The sequence below is a fragment of the Schistocerca americana genome, chromosome X (genome assembly GCF_021461395.2).
Source record: "Schistocerca americana isolate TAMUIC-IGC-003095 chromosome X, iqSchAmer2.1, whole genome shotgun sequence".
In the NCBI taxonomy this organism is placed as follows: domain Eukaryota; kingdom Metazoa; phylum Arthropoda; class Insecta; order Orthoptera; family Acrididae; genus Schistocerca; species Schistocerca americana.
The window spans coordinates 105,357,067-105,377,045 of record NC_060130.1 but is presented as its reverse complement, the minus strand read 5'-3'; the positions used below and the strand labels follow the sequence as shown (position 1 = coordinate 105,377,045).

The window sequence follows — 19,979 nt, the reverse complement described above, 5'->3', positions numbered from 1 at the left end:
ACTGGCGAATGCTGTCAATCCGCTGCCATTGTAAACTCTGGGTCTGCTTCAGCAACCACTGTGGTGCAGTGGTGGAATGAGTCACAGGGACTGGATAACTTGTCTTAACCGTGTGGATCATGAGAACAGTAAGTTGTGCTATGCGCTGAGATGCATGGCTGTTGAGGTGGAACGGTCATTAGCGGGTGGCCTCTGGGGACCTTAATTGTATAGGGCTTACTCAGGCAAGAGACGCTCCGAGTGGACCCTTATTTCCCAGCTGCTTGTGAGACTGAGATGGAACTCTCGAAATTAAATTCAGTTCCCAGCATGATGGGTTTACCATCTGGGAGTATTTGCACCCACTCATCCAAGTGAATGATAAGGCAAGGCATCCCGATAATCAAATAGTGTTCAGCAACAACGCTCAAGAAATTTTAAATCAAAATGTTTGTAGTGGTAAAGATCGAGGGGGCATTTGAGTGTGTCCCTCTTCTACATTCATAAAGGCTTAGAAGGGCTTGCTGGTACCTTAGTCCATTAAGCAGTTATGTAATGGTTTCTTATTGGTTGAGATAAAAGGGTGAAGTAGGTGGTACTCCTTAGGAAGTCAGAAAAATTGGGTGACAGACATAATTGTTCAGTTGGATAACTCCTTCAACTCAAGCAGGGGTGTGGTCACATACCATGATATTATGGGCATAGATGTAACAGAGCTAAAACATGAATCAATGGGCATCACAGGGGACGGTGGGTGTGGAGCAAAAGTCACGAAGGAATAATGGTGAAATTGAAGACCACCACCTTCATGCCCTAGGGCTGGGTTCCTGTGCCTTAGGGTTACCCCTTATGTACCTAACCATATGCGGGTATTCGTTGTGGAAAATTATGTGACAACAAAGTCGTTGAAACAGTATGTTCAGTTGTTTGCTGAGAAGTTTAAGGGTGTCAAAATCCCAGCAAAGAGTGCCTTGCAATGCATTGCCACAAAGTGGCCTTAGATATTCCAAAACGTGTGCACACACCAGAAAATGTGGCTGCAATTCAGCAGAAAATACTTTAGAATCCTGTCAAATCAACCCGATACCGAGACTGGCATATCATGTTGATCATGCGGACGAATGCTCCACTTGGACCTGCACATAAATCCCTATCAAGTGTCTGTTGTCATGCATTAAAATCAGCAGCTGCTCCTCAGCACCTCCAGTTTTGAGATTGGCCGTTCACTGAGATAACAATGAGTGAGTGGTGTGGATGTGGATCTGTTCTTTATGTCTGATGAAGCATGGTTTCATCTGAGTGGTTATGTCCACCCACAGAATCACTGGTTCTGGATAGTGGAGAATCCACACAACTTCCACGGAACACCATTGCATGACTAGAAGGCCGGGGTTTAGTGTGCAGTGTCTGCATACCACATTATTGGTTCCATCTTCTTTCATCAGATGCTGACTTTGGCGTGTTTCATTGGGCAACATTTTGAAGCTGTTTGTGGCAGCATTAACGGACGAGGAAAAGGCCAGCAGTTACTTCCAACAGGGTGGATCAACTGCTCATACAGTGGGCCACACCTTGGAGTACATTTACACAAGCTTCATGCCTGACAGAGTTCTATAGCTGGCCACCCAGCTCATCTGATCTGTCAGTGTGCAATTATTTTTTGTGGGGAAGCTCTTATGTGTAAGGTGTATCACAACACCACTCTGTCTTTCGAGAACATTTTGAATGAGATTTCAGCAATTGCATCAGTCCAACATCAATCTGCCTTCAGCAACTTGCTAACCAGGGTCCTAAAGTGCCAAGAAATGAATGGTGATCCTTTTAAACATCTGATACAGCCAGGTTAGTACTGTATTTCCTTTCTTCTGCAGTGTTTCTTTGTACACTGGAACTCTGTTCTCCGGTCCAAATTTATTTTCCCTATCTTGCCAGTGATTTGGCCCTACAATGCTGAGTTGTGGAGGCTAAGCGACCTGTGTGGTTTGTGGAAAGATAACACGTGACTCTGAGACCGATTGCCATTCTCCAACAATATTCATTATTTGCTCTGGGAGCCACCTAGTCTGGAGCCGAGGCTGCCCCGTTTTGTTGAGGAATGCAAAATTCAGGAAATAACTGACAAGCAGAAGCAAAAAAAGAATGTAAGGTAACAAAACACTGCATTTGCCACCTGATGTGCTTTCTTCATGCAGAAACCTGTTCTCATAGTGGCTGCTTTGATGTGGAAGACATCCCCTGCACCATTATCAACCACCAGCACCTGTAGTTGCAGCTGTGTGTGCCAAAGCACAGAGAGTAAAGGCATAGCAATCCAGGCAGCTACAACAGAAGAGATGAGCAAGATTTTCGCAGAAAGCAATGAGAAGTCGCCCCCAAAAGCAGAGTGCCTCTCGGCGTCCCCTTTTCTCAGCATCCTCGAAGAGAAAGTGAGCGAGCGGACAAAGCGTCACAACATTTGGGTCAAAAATTATTCCGGGCACATCCTGTCTTGCCTGACTAATGAGGACATAATAGTTTCAGGATTGCCACACGTTCTGGAAATCAGGAAATATCAGGGAACCCCAAACGTATCAGGGGAATTTGAAAAACATTGGAAAATCTCATTTTTGTCTCAGTAGATGAAATAGTTCGTATACTGAGTTGTTAAGCATTGTCGCTGGTTGGGCGCAGCTGAGTACATGCGCCGCTTCCATACTCTTATTCTTACTCTTCTTCCCTTCCTACCACTGCCCTCAGCTTGTATTAGTGCTGTCACCACTGCTTGCCCTAGCGTAGCAGCTGCCAACGAGAGGCAGGGAGATGTGAGGATTGGTTTGTTTGGATCTGATTCTCAGAGATTGTAGACATAGTGCCTGGAGACGGCAGTCAGCTGTGTGTGGGTTGTCTGAGTGATTGTGTGAATGTGCATGTGTTCTCATTTTCTGTGGCCAAAAATTTAGTTCTGAGTGTGTAATTGCCTTTTCTACATTCCTGTCTGTGGCTCAGTGATCATCTTTATGGTGAGTTGCTACCTATCTTCATTAGTATTGATTCTCAGAGTATTTGTGCAAGTTATCTGTTGCATGGATTGATCACTGCTGTCACATTTCATTAACATGCTGTCAGTAACGCATGAATAGTTGGCCACACAAGTGGATTTCCATGACGGGGCAAAACCGGAGGTCCTTACTGCAGGTATCTCTAATGGATCAGGCCTGCCGATCTGAAGCACATTGTTTCCAACTAATGTGCAGGCCCTGCCCATCGAATTTGGTCTTACTGATCTGTCTTCAGGCTGGGTTTGTCTGTGTGTGGTGTAGTATGGTGGATTTCTGTGGTTTATCCACAGACCCAGGACTGCGTTGCTCCTCAACAGGCTTACAGGGCATGGGCGATGGATTTCAGGAATTACAATGGTCTCGCTGCAAGTACATGGTACAGTGCAGTGTTTTATAAGCATTTTATTTATTCTAGTGCATTTCGACATTTGAAAGTATTTATGTATTAGAAAATTTGGACAATAACAAGAAGAAACTAGTGACAGTCACTGGCGGTTTGTATGTTATGTTCTCATGTATTTCTCAAAAGAAAAATCACAAAGTACCTGTAAAATAAGACATACCACAGTGGTAATATCTGACAATAATGAATGTAGTAGAACCAATATTTTATTGGAGATCACCTACAGTGTTAGCTTACACAACTCTTCCTTGCCTCATACACTTCTTTGAAGAGGCCTGTTTTTTCTGAGGTTATTTCAGAAATGTCGGGAGGATCTCAAGGCAGAACTCAGGGCTGCCAATAGCAGCTGTAAAAGAGCAAGGGTGTCTCATAACTCGGACAACGGCTCAAGCATATAAGACGATTACGGGCAATTGTAGCAAAGATCCAGCTTCTTGCCACTATCTAGAGCCACAGGAGAGTGTTGGTTTCTGTTTCTGTCCCACAAACTGAGGAATACAACCAGCCCTTCTCTGTGGAAGTTGGATTCTGCATTGCAAGTAGTGCGTGATACTACCCCGGTCACAACCTAAGAATATACACCACATCCAAACACTCTGGAGGAAGTCCTCCTCCAGCTCTTTAATGAAATTTGGATGACTGGAGACTCCCCCATTTCATGGAAAGAATATATTTTAATCCCCAATTTTAAAGATGGGGAAGTATTGGACTGATCCTGGTAGTTAAAGCATTAGTCCCCCAAGCTGCTTAGGAAAGATCCTGGAGTGTAAGATCAGCTGGAACCTAGTGGGTTCTTGAAACCAGGTCCCTACCAAGTTGCTCCCACTGCGGGTTCAGAAGGTATTACTCCACACTTGATAACCTGACCCTACTCAGTTTCCTCCGAAAGCAACATGTTATCAGTGTCATCTTAATTTGGAAAAGGCCTACGATACTACATATAGGCATATTTTGTTGCATTGGGTGTTCTGTGAATGTGTACCCACTTACATGCAGTCTTTCCTATCTGATAAATATTTTAGATGCAAGTATGGGAATGCCCTGTCTATTTTCAGCAGCAGAACAATGTCCCTCAAAGGAGTGTTAAGTATCATGGCAGTCGCCCTTCCGATCAACAGTATTACGTCCACAGTATGGGTCTCCCATACTGTGTTCCTTGTTCGTGGACAACTTTTCCATCATCTGTGCCTCCTCCAACCTTGCAACAGATACTCGGCAATTGCATTTGAAGTTCAGGCAGTTGGAGGTATGATGTAAACAACAGAGAGTTCAGAGTTTTCTTTGTAGAAAACTTTTCGTGTTGTTATCGATCGCTGCCGCTCTCTTTATTTTACTTGTTCTAAAACTGGAGGATACTGTTCTCATGTTTAAGAACAAGGAGAAATGTCTGGGCCCCACTTTTGATGACAATGTAATGGCTACCACACCTTTAAAAAGGTTAGTCAGATGCTTCAAACAGACTTAAATGCAATAGTCACAGGTTGGATGGTACAAGAAGTGCAGGATGCTCTTTCTCGTGCAGAGGCAGGACAGAGAGAATTTTTTGCTAGGTTCCAGGGCTGGGGAAATGAACTCGTTGATGAGGCTGCCAAGGAGGCTTGCTCCAGTCCACTACCAGTTCACTGTTCAGTCCCACTGCAGGCTGTCACCTCATTTGTGACCAAAAAGACTGTATAGTAGTAGTAGCAGCAGTAGCAGTCCTTAACAGGGCTTAGAGTGGGACATTGCCCATTGACCCATGGCTTCCTCTTAAATCACAAGGAGTCACAAGTTTGTCATGGATGTGGGACACAGCTCTCTCTATAACACGTTTTCTTTTCCGAACTCGACCCCATTTCCTAAACCTCCACAGTCCTTTTTCTTCACCCCTCTCTCTTGTGCCACAAGGAGCCGCCACTGGCTCTGAGGCCGGCCGCGGTGGTCCAGCGGTTCTAGGCGCTCAGTCCGGAACCGCGCGACTGCTACGTTTGCAGGTTCGAATCCTGCCTCGGGCATGGATGTGTGTGATGTCCTTAGGTTAGTTAGGTTTAAGTAGTTCTAAGTTCTAGGGGACTGATGACCACAGCTGTTAAGTCGCATAGTGCTCAGAGCCATTTGAACCATTTTTTGAACCACTGGCTCTGAAGGCTTGCGTAATTTTAACCTTCTTTGTGTGTGTGTTCCCATGCTGTCACTTGTCAGATGATTTTCTGTCTCTAGTTGCATTATATTGTCAAAAGTTGATTATTTTTGTTCTTATATTTTAATTGTGTGTTTTTTATATCGTGACATGAGGGCTGATGTGGTCATGACATGAGGGCTGATGTGGGTTCCCCACAGGACCTGTCCCCTATTTTAACTGGTAATGAGATGAATGTGATTATTAGAATTTTAAGTTATTTGTGATTTGCAGAACTCTTCCCAAAATCCCGGGCATGAGGTTTTGACTTGTCACTGAGTGACTGTCACCCATTATTTCTTAGTAGTCATTCAGCTGCAGTTGCCTGTCCTCTTTTAACCATGTCTCTACTGATATTTTAGCCTTGGTTTTATCTAGTTATTTTGCTATTAGTTATGTTGCTGTATTTTGTCCAACTTTCATTCACGGCTTTTCTAATGCTCCCCTTATTGGTGTTGTCTTAATTTTTGTGTGAGAATACAACTTGGTTTTCTGATTTAATGTTTTTCACCACCCTTATCTGTATATCATTCATACAAGGGTGTATAATGACATTGCTGTTTAGCACCATCACCCACAAATCATTATCCCTGATATTTTTTGCCAGAGATACTAATTTTGTCAAAAGCATAAAGAAGCTGTCAAATTATGACCTTACACAATCTGATTTGCCTTAAAAAATTAAATAATGTCAATGAAGCAAAGCTATGTCTGTCCCTATAGTTAGTGTCTGAGTAAAAATTTTAAGTTTTGCATAAAAATAAAAAATTGGTTTCGTGATTCGCTCGCTCGCTCGCGCCCCCCCCCCCCCCCCCCCCCCCACACACACTCACACTCACACTCACACTCACACTCACACTCACACTCACACTCTCTCTCTCTCTCTCTCTCTCTCTCTCCCTCTCTCTCTCTCTCCACTATCCAGTATTTCTCAGTCAATTTTGAGGAAACTATTAGGTAAGAAATATATATTTCTGCACCTTATAGCCACACATCACACCTTGATAACGAACTGGTTTTCTTTTAGTTATTGCCCATAGTTACTGTGACACTTCAGTGTAAAGTGCAACACCACATGTATTTTGAAAAGTTTGCAATGTGAAATGTAGTTGCTGGTCATATCATGTTTGATGCATATTATGCCATACAGTACTCCATTTGAAATGTAGCTAGCATATAAAAATTGTTTATAACTGTGAGAGGAGAGTCTTAAATGTTTCCATTCTTGGAAAGAAGATATATGTTGGAGCTTGTCAACTATGAGGCTGGCAGCCACACACCACATACTTGGCTGTTACTGCCTGCTATGCAGAGTGTGAAGCTGCTTTGTTTCTTTTCTTCTTATGCTGCCAACGCAAACTGGAACTGTGAAACTTACTAAAATGAAGAGAGACTCGCAGTTTTCAGTTTATGATGATGACTGTGTTTTTTTCAGACTGTGCTGCCTGGTTTTGGGAAACTTTGTGACAGGCCTTAATTCCTGTTACTTCTGAATAAGTAGCTGGACGATGCCAAGAACATGTTAGGATTTTCTATCTCCAAATCCAGCACTGTTTCTTTCCATTACTCCTCAAGCTGAATTACTTACCACTTTGCAAAATCAAACAGTTGTAGAAATACTATCCTAGCTTTGTTAATTTAGAACCATTATTGTATATGTATTACATTGAATAAAGTACCGTACTTGGTACCCTCAGGGATCAGCATTTGTTTTCTAGGCACAGGCTTGGCGACCCTGTGGGCTTGCCTACTTGGATTGCAAGGATGGTAAAAACCTTTATAAAAAAAACTCTTAATGTCAAGGAGTGCTGTGCTCCAATAAGATGCATGGCTGTTGAGGTGGAATAGTCGTTAGCGAGCAACCTCTGGGAACTGGCCGCCACTCAGTTGTCTACGGCTTACCTAGGCACAGGGGCCTCTGTCTAGGTGGAATTTGATTTCCCTAGCTGCTTGCGGGACCGAGATGGAACCCTAGAAATTTACTACTCGTCCTTCCAGCAGAATGGGTGGGCCACTGGTAGGTACAAACACCTATTCTAACAAGAGGGCTCATGAAGCCAGGACTCCAGACTTGGGGATTACAGTCTGTCGGTCTCTATTAAGAGAAAACATGCTGGTGGTCAGAACGTTTTTCTGGTAGTTACATGAAAAGGGGGCAGCTTTGAGAAAGTTTCACATTTCTACATCCAAAAAGGATTAGAGAGCATTGCTGGGACATAAAAATCTGTCAACACTTGCGGAATGGGACCGTATTGGTAGAAATGCCTAGTGTACAATAAGTGAAGAACATCCAGAAAGCACAATGCATCAGGGAGTATGCAATAGAAAGTGAACTGCACGGCGTGGTGAATTACATCAAAGGTGTTGTAACTTGAACGGATCTGGTGACAATCCCCAAGGAGAGCTGAGTGATCCCAGGAAGTCATTGTTTATGTGCAAAAAATAATGGTATGGATGGTAATCTAGTGAAATCAGAATAGTTTACACTGACTTTCAACAACATGAAGCTTCAAGAGTATGTCAGGCAGTATTTCTTTCTCTAGGTGTATGGCCTTATTTCCATAACCCAATGCTCTGTTTTAAATGAAGCAATTCGGATCACTACTGCCAGTTGCAAAGAAATCCCTTTCAGCAAAGGCAGAAAGGCTGTCCTTGAAGAAGTCTGTTGGTCCTTTCCACTGAAGTGTGTAAATTGCTCTGGGCATGACCCTCTCTAGAGTAGGGACTGCAGAATCTTCCTTGAAGAAACAAGATATGAACAACAAAGTGCATTTCTTATGGTGAAGCCAAAAGATCTGAAAGGCCATGCACCCACCCACATTCGCTGCCTCTTTACTTTAGTTCCTACACAGCCAGTCGAGAAATTGCCCTGTGGGTCTGGGTGTATGAATAGGCCCAAGGTATTCCTGCCTGTCGTAAGAGGCGACTAAAAGGAGTTTCACACTTCTCAGTTCTTCAAAATTTTCCCGAAGAGTGAGCCAGTTGGGGAAGGGTGCCTCACAAGGTGCATTGTGTCCATCGTGCATGGAGATATTTCGCCCACTTTTTTGTAGTCTCATTTCAGTCCCACTCACGATCCACTCTTGGGTGAGGACACCTTCCAGTGTGCATTTTCCAACATGCACTGTGCAGTGTTGCTTTCTGCAGCGATGATGACCATGAACTTCTTTGCACCTGATATCCAGCACGGTAGCCTGTCCGTTGTGGTGGGGCTGCCATGTACCCTGTTGGTTGTAGCACCCCTGACCACACAGGGATCACTTCGCTGATGCCTGAGACGTTAAGATACCCATCCCCCATGCCTGAGCCCATAAGATACCCATCCCCCTGGGGCATCAGGACTCCCGGCAATGGCCATCCTGCCAGGTGGCCTTTGTTGCGGTTGGCTGGTGCCCGTGTGGAGGACACCTGGTCAGAGGGGGTGGCATCAGGGCGAATGACACAAAATGAAGTGTAGTCCATCACCTCTTGCTGAGGGGTGGTCCAAAAATGAGATTTGTGTCAGTCTTGATCAAAACAGCATCCTCTGCCCAGTCACGGGCATTATTCGCTTGTGACAAGCTGAAGGATATTTCTGTAACAATCGTGCCCCATAAGAGCTTAAATATGGTCCAGGGTATCATATTTCACAGTGACCTCCTTTTGCAGTCTGACGATGAGCTGCACACCAATTTCAAGCTGTGAGGTGTACATTTCGTCCGGCATGTTCACTGGGGTCCGAGGGATAATCAGGTTGCCACCAGTGCCTTCATATTGGCCTTCGAGGGTGATACATTGGCCGAGAAGGTCAAGGCGATGGTTTACCACTGTGATGTAAAGCCCTATATCCCTCCCCTGGCGCGGTGCCTTAAGTGCTGGAAGTTTGGCCAAATGTCTTCCCGCTGTACTTCCAGTGTCACATGTCTAGATGGCGCATGCCCATTACATCCGAATACTCCATGTGCCCCGCCTCCCAGCTGTGGCAATTGAAAAGAGCCCTATTCGTCTTGCTCGCCAGACTGCAGGATTCTCCAGAAAGAAAGGGAAATCATTGAGTAGAAGACCCAGAACTGACTGATTTACACTGAAGCTAAGGGAAAATTTGAAAACCTGCATCCTTTACGTATGACTTCGTCTTAACGCCGCTGCTACAACAGTTCTGGATCCACCAGTTCTGCCAGCCCCAGTAACCTCTGTCGGAAGAATACACCTGCCCCCTTGTTGGTGATGGGAGATGTCTGTCCCCCACTTCTATGCCGGAGAAGCGTAAGCTTTCTTCAGCTGCTCTTGCTAGAAAGGGGTCCCTTAGGTCACTCCCTTCCTAGGTTCCTACTAGTGGAAAAGATGACACGTAAACTACCTCACTGAATTTTCCTTCCCTTCCCAGTTTCATGATATCATCCTCAGTAGAACTGGGCAGTTTTTTCCACCACGTGGCTGAGCTACGGCAACTGTTAAGCTTCACACCTGCTATCTGCGGTGCCCTCCAGGAAACCTGGTTTCCGGCAATGCCGACCCCTGCCCTCCGCATCTATAAGTGATGTTACAGGAACCGTAGCGACTGTAATGGAATGTCGGGTGGAGTTTGCATTTATGTCCTAAACTCGGTGTGTAGTGACACTGTGCCGCTTCAATCCCCTCTTGAAGCTGTGGCTGTCAGAATAAGGATGACACAGGAAATAACTGTCTGCAATGTATATGTTCCTCCAGAAGGTGCAGTACCCCTGAATGTATTAGCTGCACTGATTGATCAACTCCCTAAACCTTTCTTACTTTTGGGAGATTTTAACACCCATAACCCCTTGTGGCGTTCACTGTGCTTACTGGTCGAGGCAGAGATGTTGAACCTGTACTGTCTCAGTTTGACCTCTGCCTCGTAAATACTGGGTCTGCCACACGGTAGTTACTCGGCCATTGATTTATCAATGTGCAGCCCAGGACTTTTCCCATCTATCCACAGGGGAGCACACGACGACCTGTGTAGTAGTGACCACTTCCCCATCTTCCTGTTACTGTCCCGGTGTTAGGCACCATGGACGCCTGCCCAGATCGGCTTTAAACAAGGCAGACTGGTAACATCGACATGACGGTTGAGCAGGTGACGACAAAAACTGTTTCTACAGAAGAAAACGTGATCCCTCGCTCTTTAGGGTGCCTCCAGAGCAAGGCAGTCCTTGGTGGTTGCCGGTAGTCGCTGAAGAACTTAAGGAGGGTGGGCAAGATCTACAGTGGGATAAGCGGCACCCTTCCCTGGAGTACCTCATAGCCTTTAAACGGCTACGTGCCCATGTCTGCCAGCTTATAAAAAGACTGAAACTGGAATGTTGGGGAGATAAGTCTTGACCATTGGATGCCATATGTCACCTTCCCAAGTATCTGCAAAGATCAAACATTTTTTCGGGTACCAGACCCCCAACAGATGTTTCTGGTGTTACCACAAGTGGCATGTTATCTACTGACGCAAACGCGATTGCTGAGCACTTTGCTCAAGCCTCTGCATCAGAGAATTACACCCCCTCCCCCAGCCATTCGCACTCTCAAATGCCGACTGGAAGAGAAAGTCTTCTCATTCACTAAACCCCACAGTGAATCCTTTAATGCCCAATTTTCCAGAGTGGGAGCTCCTCAGTACCCTGGCACATTGCCCCGACACAGCTCCTGGACCAGATCGGATTCACAGTTAGATGATGAAACATCTCTCTTCTGACTACAGGCGACATCTCCTCGCCATCTTCGGCGGGACTGCACCATCATTTTGGTGCTCAAACCTGGTAAAAACCCGCTTGATGTGGATAGCTCTTGGCCCATCAGCCTCACCGTTGTCGTTTATAAGCTGCTGGAACGTATGGTATGTCGGTGGTTGGGTTGGGTGCTGGAGCCACGTGGCTTGCTGGCCCCATGTCAGGGTGGCTTCTACCAGGGTCGCTCTACCACTGATAATCCTGTGGCCATTTCGTCTGCCATCCGAACAGCCTTTCCCAGATGGAAACACCTGATTGCCGTCATTTTTGACTTACATAAAGCATACGACACGACTTGGCGACGTCATATCCTTGTCACATTGTTTGAGTGGGGTCTCCAGGGACCACTCCTGATGTTTATTCAAAACTTCCTGTCGCTCGGTATTTTCCGTTTACGAGTTGGTGACTCCCATAGTTCCACCCATATCCAGGAGAGAGCTCAATACAGTGTGTGTCTCTATTTTTAGTGGTCAGTAACAGTCTAGCAGCAGCTGTCGGGCCCTGCCCTCTGTCTCACCTTCTCTGTATGCAGATGACTTCTACATTTTGTACTGCTGCTCCAGTACTGTAGTTGCTGAGCAGTGCCTCCAGGGAGCCGTCCACAATGCGCAGTCGTGGGCTCTAGCCCACGGCTTCCAGTTTTCAGTGGCAAAGTCGTGTGTCATGCACTTCTGTCGGCATCGTACCGTTCACCTGGAACCCACACTTTACCTTAATGACGATCCACTCACTGTAGTGGAGACATATCAATTCCTAGGGCTGGTTTTCAATGCTCGATTGGAGTGGCTCCCTCATCTTAGTCAGCTTAAGCAGAAGTGCTGTCAGCACCTCAATGCACTCCATTGCCTGACCAACACCAATTGGGGTGCAGATCGCTGTACGCTGCTGCAGCTCTACAGAGCCCTTGTCCAATCCCGAATTGACTATGGGAGTGTGGTTTATGGTTCGGCAGCACCTTCAGTATTGCATTTACTCGATCCTGTGCACCACAGTGGGGTTCGATTAGCGACTCGAGCTTTTATGACAAGTCTGGTGACCAGCGTACTGGTGGAAGCGTGTGTCCCTTCACTACAGATCAGACGTGCACAACTGCTCGCCAGTTAAGCAGCACACATTCATAGTTCCCCTGAGCATCCGAATTACCGTCTCCTTTTCCTGCGTGTGGCAGTCCATCTCCCGCATTGGCGTCCCATATCGGGGCTAACAATTGTGGTTCGCGTGCGGTCCCTTCTCTCCAAACTGGAGTCCTTCCATTTACCACCTGTACTTGCTGTCCATTCATGTACCCCTCCATGGTGTACGCCTAGGCTGCAGCTTCGTCTGGACCTTTCGAATGGCCCTAAGGACTCTTTTAACCCCGCCACTCTCACTTCCTCTAGATTCTTTATGTGTTCTGGGGCTCTGAAGCGGTTTACACCAATGGCTCAATGGCTGATGGTCACATAGGCTTTGCATATGTTCATGGAGGACATTGAGCAGCAATCCTTGCCAGTTGGCTGCAGTGTTTTCACTGCAGAGCTGGTGGCCATATCTTGTGCTCTTGAGTACATCCACTCATGCCCTGGGGAGTCATTTCTCCTTTGTGCTGACTCATAGAGCAGCCTACAAGCTATCGACCAGTGCTACCCTCGCCACCCTCTGGTAGCATCCATTCAGGAGGCCATCTATGCCCTGGAACAGTCCTGCCATTCTGTGGTGTTTGTGTGGACCCAGGACACGTCGGAGTCCCTGGCAACGAACTTGCCGACAGGCTGGCCAAACAGGGTGATGCGGAAACTGCTTCTGGAGATAGGCATCTCCGAAGCTGACCTCAATTCTGTCTTACACCGCAGGGTTTTCCAGCTTTGGGAGACGGAATGGCATAACAGTACGCACAACACACTGCAAGTCATTAAGGAGACTATGAATGTGTGGAAGTCTTCCATGCAGGCCTCTCGCAGGGAATCAGTTGTCCTCTGCCAGCTCTGCATTGGCCATTTGTGGCTAATGCATGGTTACCTACTCTGTCGCGAGGACCCACCTCAGTGTTGCTGTGGCTCCCAAATGACAGTCGTCCACCTCTTGCTGGACTGCCCACTTTCAGCCACTCTCCGGCAGGCATTTAACTTTCCCAGCACCCTGCCTTCGGTGTTGGGTGACAGTGCCTCCACAGCAGCTTTAGTTTTAAGTTTTATCCGCGAGAGTTGGTTTTATACTTCTATGTAAGTTTTAGCGCATGTCCTTTCGTCCCTCTGTGTCCTCTACCCTGGTGGTTTTAGGGTGGAGGTTTTAATGTGTTGCAGAGTGGCTGGCTTTCTCTTTTTATTCTCGTGTTTGGCCAGCCACTGTAATCTTCTTTCATGTTTTGCTATCTTCTGTTTCTAGCGTCTGTTGTTTTCTTGTCCTCTTTTGTTCCTTTTAGTGTCTGTTACCTTCCCTTCGTTCTTGTGGCTTTTCCTTTCTTTCCACTTTGTGTTATGTGTTTCGTCCATTTTATTCTCACACTTGTGGCATTGTTTTGTTAGGAACAAGGTACCAATAACCTCATAGTTTGGTCCTTTCTCCTGGCTTTAAACCAACTAACCTCTGCTGCCCTTACCATGGAATTGAAGGTCGTGTTACTGAAGGCCCCCTTGATGTTCAGGAAGATGCAGAGGGCTGTTACTTGGAAGTGAAATGCTTTCTCCACCATCCCATCGAGTTGGAGAGCTGCCTCACGTGATTTACCTGGTTGATGTGCGTGTCAGTTTGAATGTAGGGGGGCCCTAATTAGCCTCCTCTCCCCAACATATACATTATCCAGTTTATCCAATGTTTTGAGAATGGAGGAGGAAAGACTGATTCATCTCATATCCTTAGCCTTGGTATGATCACTTCTCCCTGGCTTTGGAATGAAGACAACCTTCACTGCCCTCCAAGAATTGGGAATGATTCTTACTGCTAGGCTAACCCTGAATAACCTGCATAGAACTATTACAGGATTCTCTCCTGTCTGTTGCAGGAGTGCTGGAAAGATTCCATCTGGGCCAGGTGACTTGAACGGTTGGAATGTTCCCACCATTCATTGGATTTTATTGAAGTCCACGCACTCCTTGGGTGATTCCCAGTCCTCTCTTGGAGTGCCTGAGAACCATTGTCTCTCCAGGATCACATTCTGGTCTGTGTTTTCCGGCAGAGCATATTGAGGAAAGTGACTTTTGAGGAGCAGTTCCAGTGTGTCATCTGTTGTCTTTGTATATTCACCATTCTCCTTCAACATACCCTGTGAATTGGTTGGTACTAAAGTGAGGATTCTGTGAAGTCTGGCTTGAGCAACCGTGCTCTGTACTTCCTCTCAGAATGCCTTCAGAATTCCTCCTTTGCGTGTCTAATTGCATGGTTGTAGTTGACAAGGGTCTCACGATATTTTGCCCATTGTCCTTTACATTTCGCAAGATTAAACAGCCTTTGTACTTGTTTTCTTTGTGTTTCCAATTTGTTGTTCCACCAAGGCACACTCCTATTTATGCACTTCTTGTGATTGTGCAGTTGTTCTGATATGACATCACTATGGCAGAGGTAACAGCCTCTGCTACTTCCTCAAACTCTACTGGATTCCTTATCGAGCTTTTAATTTCTGATAAGCTTAAGTCAAGGTCCTTTCTATATGTCTCCCTGTCTGTTTTCCTGGGATTCCTGTAGGTCATGGGCTGTCTGATTCCTATTTCAACCTTGAATTTAATGTACATATGATCCAATGAGGATGGCTCTAATGCCATGTGCTATTGTTTGACATAGCTGCCCATCATCATGGAACCGAAGGTTATGTCAGTTACTTCTTCCCTTCTGCTATTCGTGAATGTAGGTTCATTGCCCCCCTATTCAGGACATCAAAGTTGTTAGCTAAGGGAAATTCAAGAAGGTAATCACCTACTGTTGGTGTCCTTGCTGCCCCACAGTAGGTTGTGGGCATTGGCATCACATCCAACAAACAGTTGGTCATCTTGCCGATGGCAAGCTTCTATCACTCTCCTCACCTCCAACGAAGGAGGAGAGCTGTCTTCACAAGGAAGGTATGCTGAGGCCAAAACAATTTCCTTCATGATACCTTCCTCACATTGCTGCATTCTGATGGTCAGTAGGTACCTGGGGCAGAAATCCATCATTGGCATGAAAGAAATTCCATTTCTTACATAAGTGCATGCTCTGGAGTTCTTAGATTTCTAGTATAAATCAGCTTACCTCCAGTGCCACCGAGGCCAGATACGCCCCCTTTATATAAGTAGGGTTCTTGTATCAGGGCCATGTCCACTTCCTGCCTCCCCACGCAGCGGCTCAGGGCAGCAGAAGCCCATTTACTGTGCTGCAGATTAATCTGCTGCGCCTCCAGTCTCTGTCTTGCTGCCATCATTGCCTTAGAGGTCTTTGGTAACCCTGACGGCGACCTGCAAGAAACCTAAAAACAGTTTCAGATCTTGCTCTCGCATCGCTCTCGCCGACATTCACCACCAGGGTTTGTCCTTCTGGTACAGCCCTCTGGTTGATTACTCTCCAGTCCTCTATTGAGACTTTTGGGTTCTGGACCCCTATTTTTTCAGTCTTAGAGGAGACATTCTTAAGCATCTTCGGTCCGCTGCAGTCTTGACCAGCAGCTTCGCATCCTCCCACGGGGATATCGTGGGCACCTTATCCTCAAGCCATTCCACTGTGTACACCACCTCACAGACAAAAATGAGGGCACCTCAATCTAGATAGACCCTCCTGAACTTTGTTCCTGGGTCCCCCAATCTTTTGAGAGGACCAGCCATCTGCGAAAGTCACCTCCTGCTGCAACGTGATGGCTACCAGTGCATAGCCTTCCTGGATAACTGCCATCTTAAAAACTGAGACTACAGTACTATAGGTCTATTCTTTCTATTTCTTGCCTTGGCTTTTTCTGGGCTTGCTTATCCAGGGAGGATGGAGTCTTAGATTCCTCCCTTATCCTCTTGCTGCCTGTCTCAGACGCTGTGGGGGTCTGTGTATTGGTCTTGTGTAGTTCGTGAATGAACTAGTTCGCTAGAGCACTCCCACAGGCGAACTACGTCAACTAGTTTACGGATAACCTTGCTACTTAGTTCGTTCTCTCTTTTCCGAAGACCGACGGACAATAGCAAGACAGAGCGAGAGTCCGCAGTAGGCTTTAAAAAAATCACGTGGCTGATCCTACTGCTAGCAACCCTTCGGCGTCTTGTTCTAGTAGCAACAGTAATGAAAATAAGAGACTCTATATGGGACGAGTATGACCAAGAAATAAGAAAAATCACTAGACTAGATAACCAACTTGCTGCTGGTATTCGCGAACTCGATAAATACCTCAATGAAGAGTATTTAGATCGAAAAAAAAGATTCGCTTGAGTGGTGGCACGAGCGTAGTCAGTTATATCCTCATGTATGTGCATATGTGTTAGAGATTTTGCATAGTAGCGACATCAGTGCCCTGCGAACGCGTTTTTTTGGCGATGGGACAAATCCTTAATGAACAAAGAACACTGTTATCAACGAACAAAGTTTCCAAATTAATGCTTTTACATAATAATATGTAAATTGTTGTAATATTTCACTTGAAAATTAGAAGACTGATTATTTAAAGAATGATAATACAAAGCACAAAAAGTATGCTTTGGAATACGATCTCACCCAGGGGTCATAGTTATTTTTTGTGTGTCTAATTGTTTGGTAACAAATTGTAAGTGTTAGTGTTTCTTCTGTTAATGATAAAGTTATTATTGTTTGTGCCATATAGTACTTAAGCCTGTACCTAAAGCAGAAATATTTTTTGTTGGTTATTTCCAAAACTTTAAAAAAAGTTGATTATTTATGAAAGTGTATTTTTTTCTCACCAAAAAAACCGCATTTAGCATATTCTGTAATAAATATTCCTACAATGAACTAATAAATAAATATATTTTAAAATTAAAATGCTAAGAGTGCACTGTGTGTAAAGTAGTTGACTACCCCATTTTACCCATTTGTGTAAGTAACTGGTTTATTTGCTCTTTCGAAGTCTAATTACTCGACATAAAACTAATAATACAGGCATTGGCAACACTGGTCACTATTTAAAAGACTAGCATAATGAATAAGAGTGTGTGCAGTAGTGGTAGCAAAGCGAGCGAACTGTCTTTCTAGATATCGAGATGGGAGCTAACTAACTAAAAGAGCGACCTAGTTCGCAACGGAACCGTGAACTAAACTGAACGTTCCCAGTCGTGAACTATTATGCACAAGACTACTGTGTATTCCTTTCAACCTGAGACAGTTTTTTCTTCGGTGTCTTTAGGCTCAAGCCTCTTTAATTCCCTTCGCTTGTCTTTGGGAAGCTATTCTTTCCCTTCTTTTTGTCTCTGTTCTCTGAGGAGTTTACTCCTCTGGGATCCAGACAAGGCTTTAATCTTGATCTGATCAAGCTTCTCGGTTACAGTTCCCTTTTCTGTGTCAGGTCTAGACCCTGATTCAGTAGTGGGAATGCCTTCCATCGATCGTGACCCCAATGTTTGGGTGTCTGAGGTCTCAGTTTGTTTTAATTTACTTTCTTTAGTCATGTCCACCTTGGTGCCATGAGATTTGTCGATCTACACGGTCCGCATGACGAATACCCCGTGCGGTGTAAGGCTACTTACTCAGTGTGGTCGTCCCATATCCCTGAGGCTAGATTTGCAACACGCCTTACGATGTGCCACACATCCCCTTGGCATAGATCGCATCACACTTTGGGTTGGGAAAAGGAATTGGATAAGGACTAAGAGTGGATAGGAGAGATGGGACGTTGTGGGACACTGTCTGATTAGTCAGCTAAGGCCTTTCCTGCAATAGGTTCTTTACCTTTAGCATAGTCCTCAGCTTCATGCAGATACGCAAGCTTCTCCACATGCGCTGACAGTGCTTTGTCAAGGTGGTGTCCACAGGATATCCTTGTGCTAATGCCCAATTCTGTGTGAAGCATGGTGTCAGCAGATATAGGAATCGGAAGTATATATTTCTTTGATGTTGTAACTTTTGTGCCAAACTGGAATTATCTAGCATTGTTAGATCACGTTGGATCATCAAATTTTTTTGCGGTTAGAATCATGGTCTTTCGTATGAGTACAGTTTGGAAAACTACTAGAACATAGGATTTTTTCCCCAAGGCGGTTTTGCCTAAAATTTTATGGCTGAATATCGCTTATAAAATTCTGTTCACTATCATTCTTAAGAGAATGCATATAGTTGTACAAGATGGCCACATTTCATTCCTTTCAACAAAATATGGCCTGGCTCAGAGTTGCTAGAAATTCCTGCTCACTCTGGAGTCTAAATAAATGACTGTATCTTGGCCAGTACTGCTTTGATGAATGTTAAACTGCTCCAACGTTCATCAGGGACTTGTGCGAATGTTCACATGAAATTTCAACAAGATATGTGGCGGTAGTGCATGAAGATGAGGTAATGTAAATGTCATGCGACTAGGGTGTCCCATTGGTTAGACCGTTGGACATGGAATACCCTTTATTCCATTTATTAGGAATAAGATTTTGTAGTAAAATTATACTACATGCTTTGTGCAGTGTTTTGTTGCACAAATTTTTTCCCTTCCTTTATTCTTAAGTAATAGAAAATTAAACTGTTACGCTCATTGACAACTTATTAAATTTATGTGATATTAATTTGCAGCATATTAAATAATTAAAAAATTTATTTTCCTGTTATTCAACAGTTACTAGGTTACGAAAATCAGCCTGGTAGATACAAGGGTGATGTGGAGAATTTAGTAAAGCAAGAAAAGCAACTCGTGGAGGATTATGAGAAAAAGGATGCTGCACTGAAGAAAGTGCTTTCAGGAATAAAAGAGGAGACAGAAGTTCTTTGTAAACAAAAGAATGAGTTGCAAACACAACTTGCAGAGCTGCAGAAAGTGGTGGACGAGAAGAAGTCACAGGTGAGTTTTAAAGTGATTCACATTTGTTAACAAATTTTCAATGAACCTGGGACATTGCCAGGGCAGTGTAGCTTGCGTGCCTCCATGCTACAAGTACTCGTACTTTCGTGCAGTCTTATTTGAAGGATATCTGTGGGGAGGCCAGACAAATATGTGGTTCCTGAAGAGAGCTGGCACACTTTCCAGTTCTTGCAAAAGTACCGGTGTGGATAATTGATTGATCAGGTCTTGTAACATTAGCTGACATGACATTTCTATGTTGGTACAGTGAATGATTGAAAGCAAGGAAAAATTGCAGCCATTACCTTTCCTGAGGACATGTACTCTATGGCTTAATGAACATATTCTCCTGAGTAAAATATTCTAGACCCCTCAGGGGCTCGGCATTCGTTTGCTGAGTACGGGCTTGGCAACCCCGGGGTTACTGAGCTTGGGGACTGGTAAGCGCCACCATTCTTCTGTCACCGTAAGCTCTGGTCATACTTCAAAGACCACCATGTGGTGCAGCAGTGGAATGTTGTGTGTTTCGGAAAATGGGGGTCTTGGCTTCACCGCCTGGACTGCGAGGAAGGTACCCACCTCTAAAAAAAAAAAAAAAAAAAAAAAAAAAAAAAAAAAAAAAAAAAAAAAAAAAAAAAAAAAACCCTCAACCTCGAGGTGTGCTACATGCTGAGGAAGTGAATGGCTGTTTAGGTGAAACAATCTTTAGTGAGCAGCCTCTGGGGCACCTACTGCACACCAGTTGAATCAGGCATGCACGGCCTTG

At 44.9% G+C, this 19,979-nt stretch overlaps 1 protein-coding gene across 1 annotated transcript in view; it reads left to right on the top strand.

Annotated features, from left to right (window-relative positions):
- Positions 1-19,979, top strand: part of LOC124554672 (structural maintenance of chromosomes protein 4-like) — a 261,721-nt gene that overhangs the window by 92,815 nt on the left and 148,927 nt on the right. Inside the window, exon 8 of the mRNA XM_047128292.1 lies at positions 18,992-19,213. Coding sequence (XP_046984248.1) covers positions 18,992-19,213 — 222 coding nt within the window. The remainder of the gene's footprint in view (positions 1-18,991; positions 19,214-19,979) is intronic.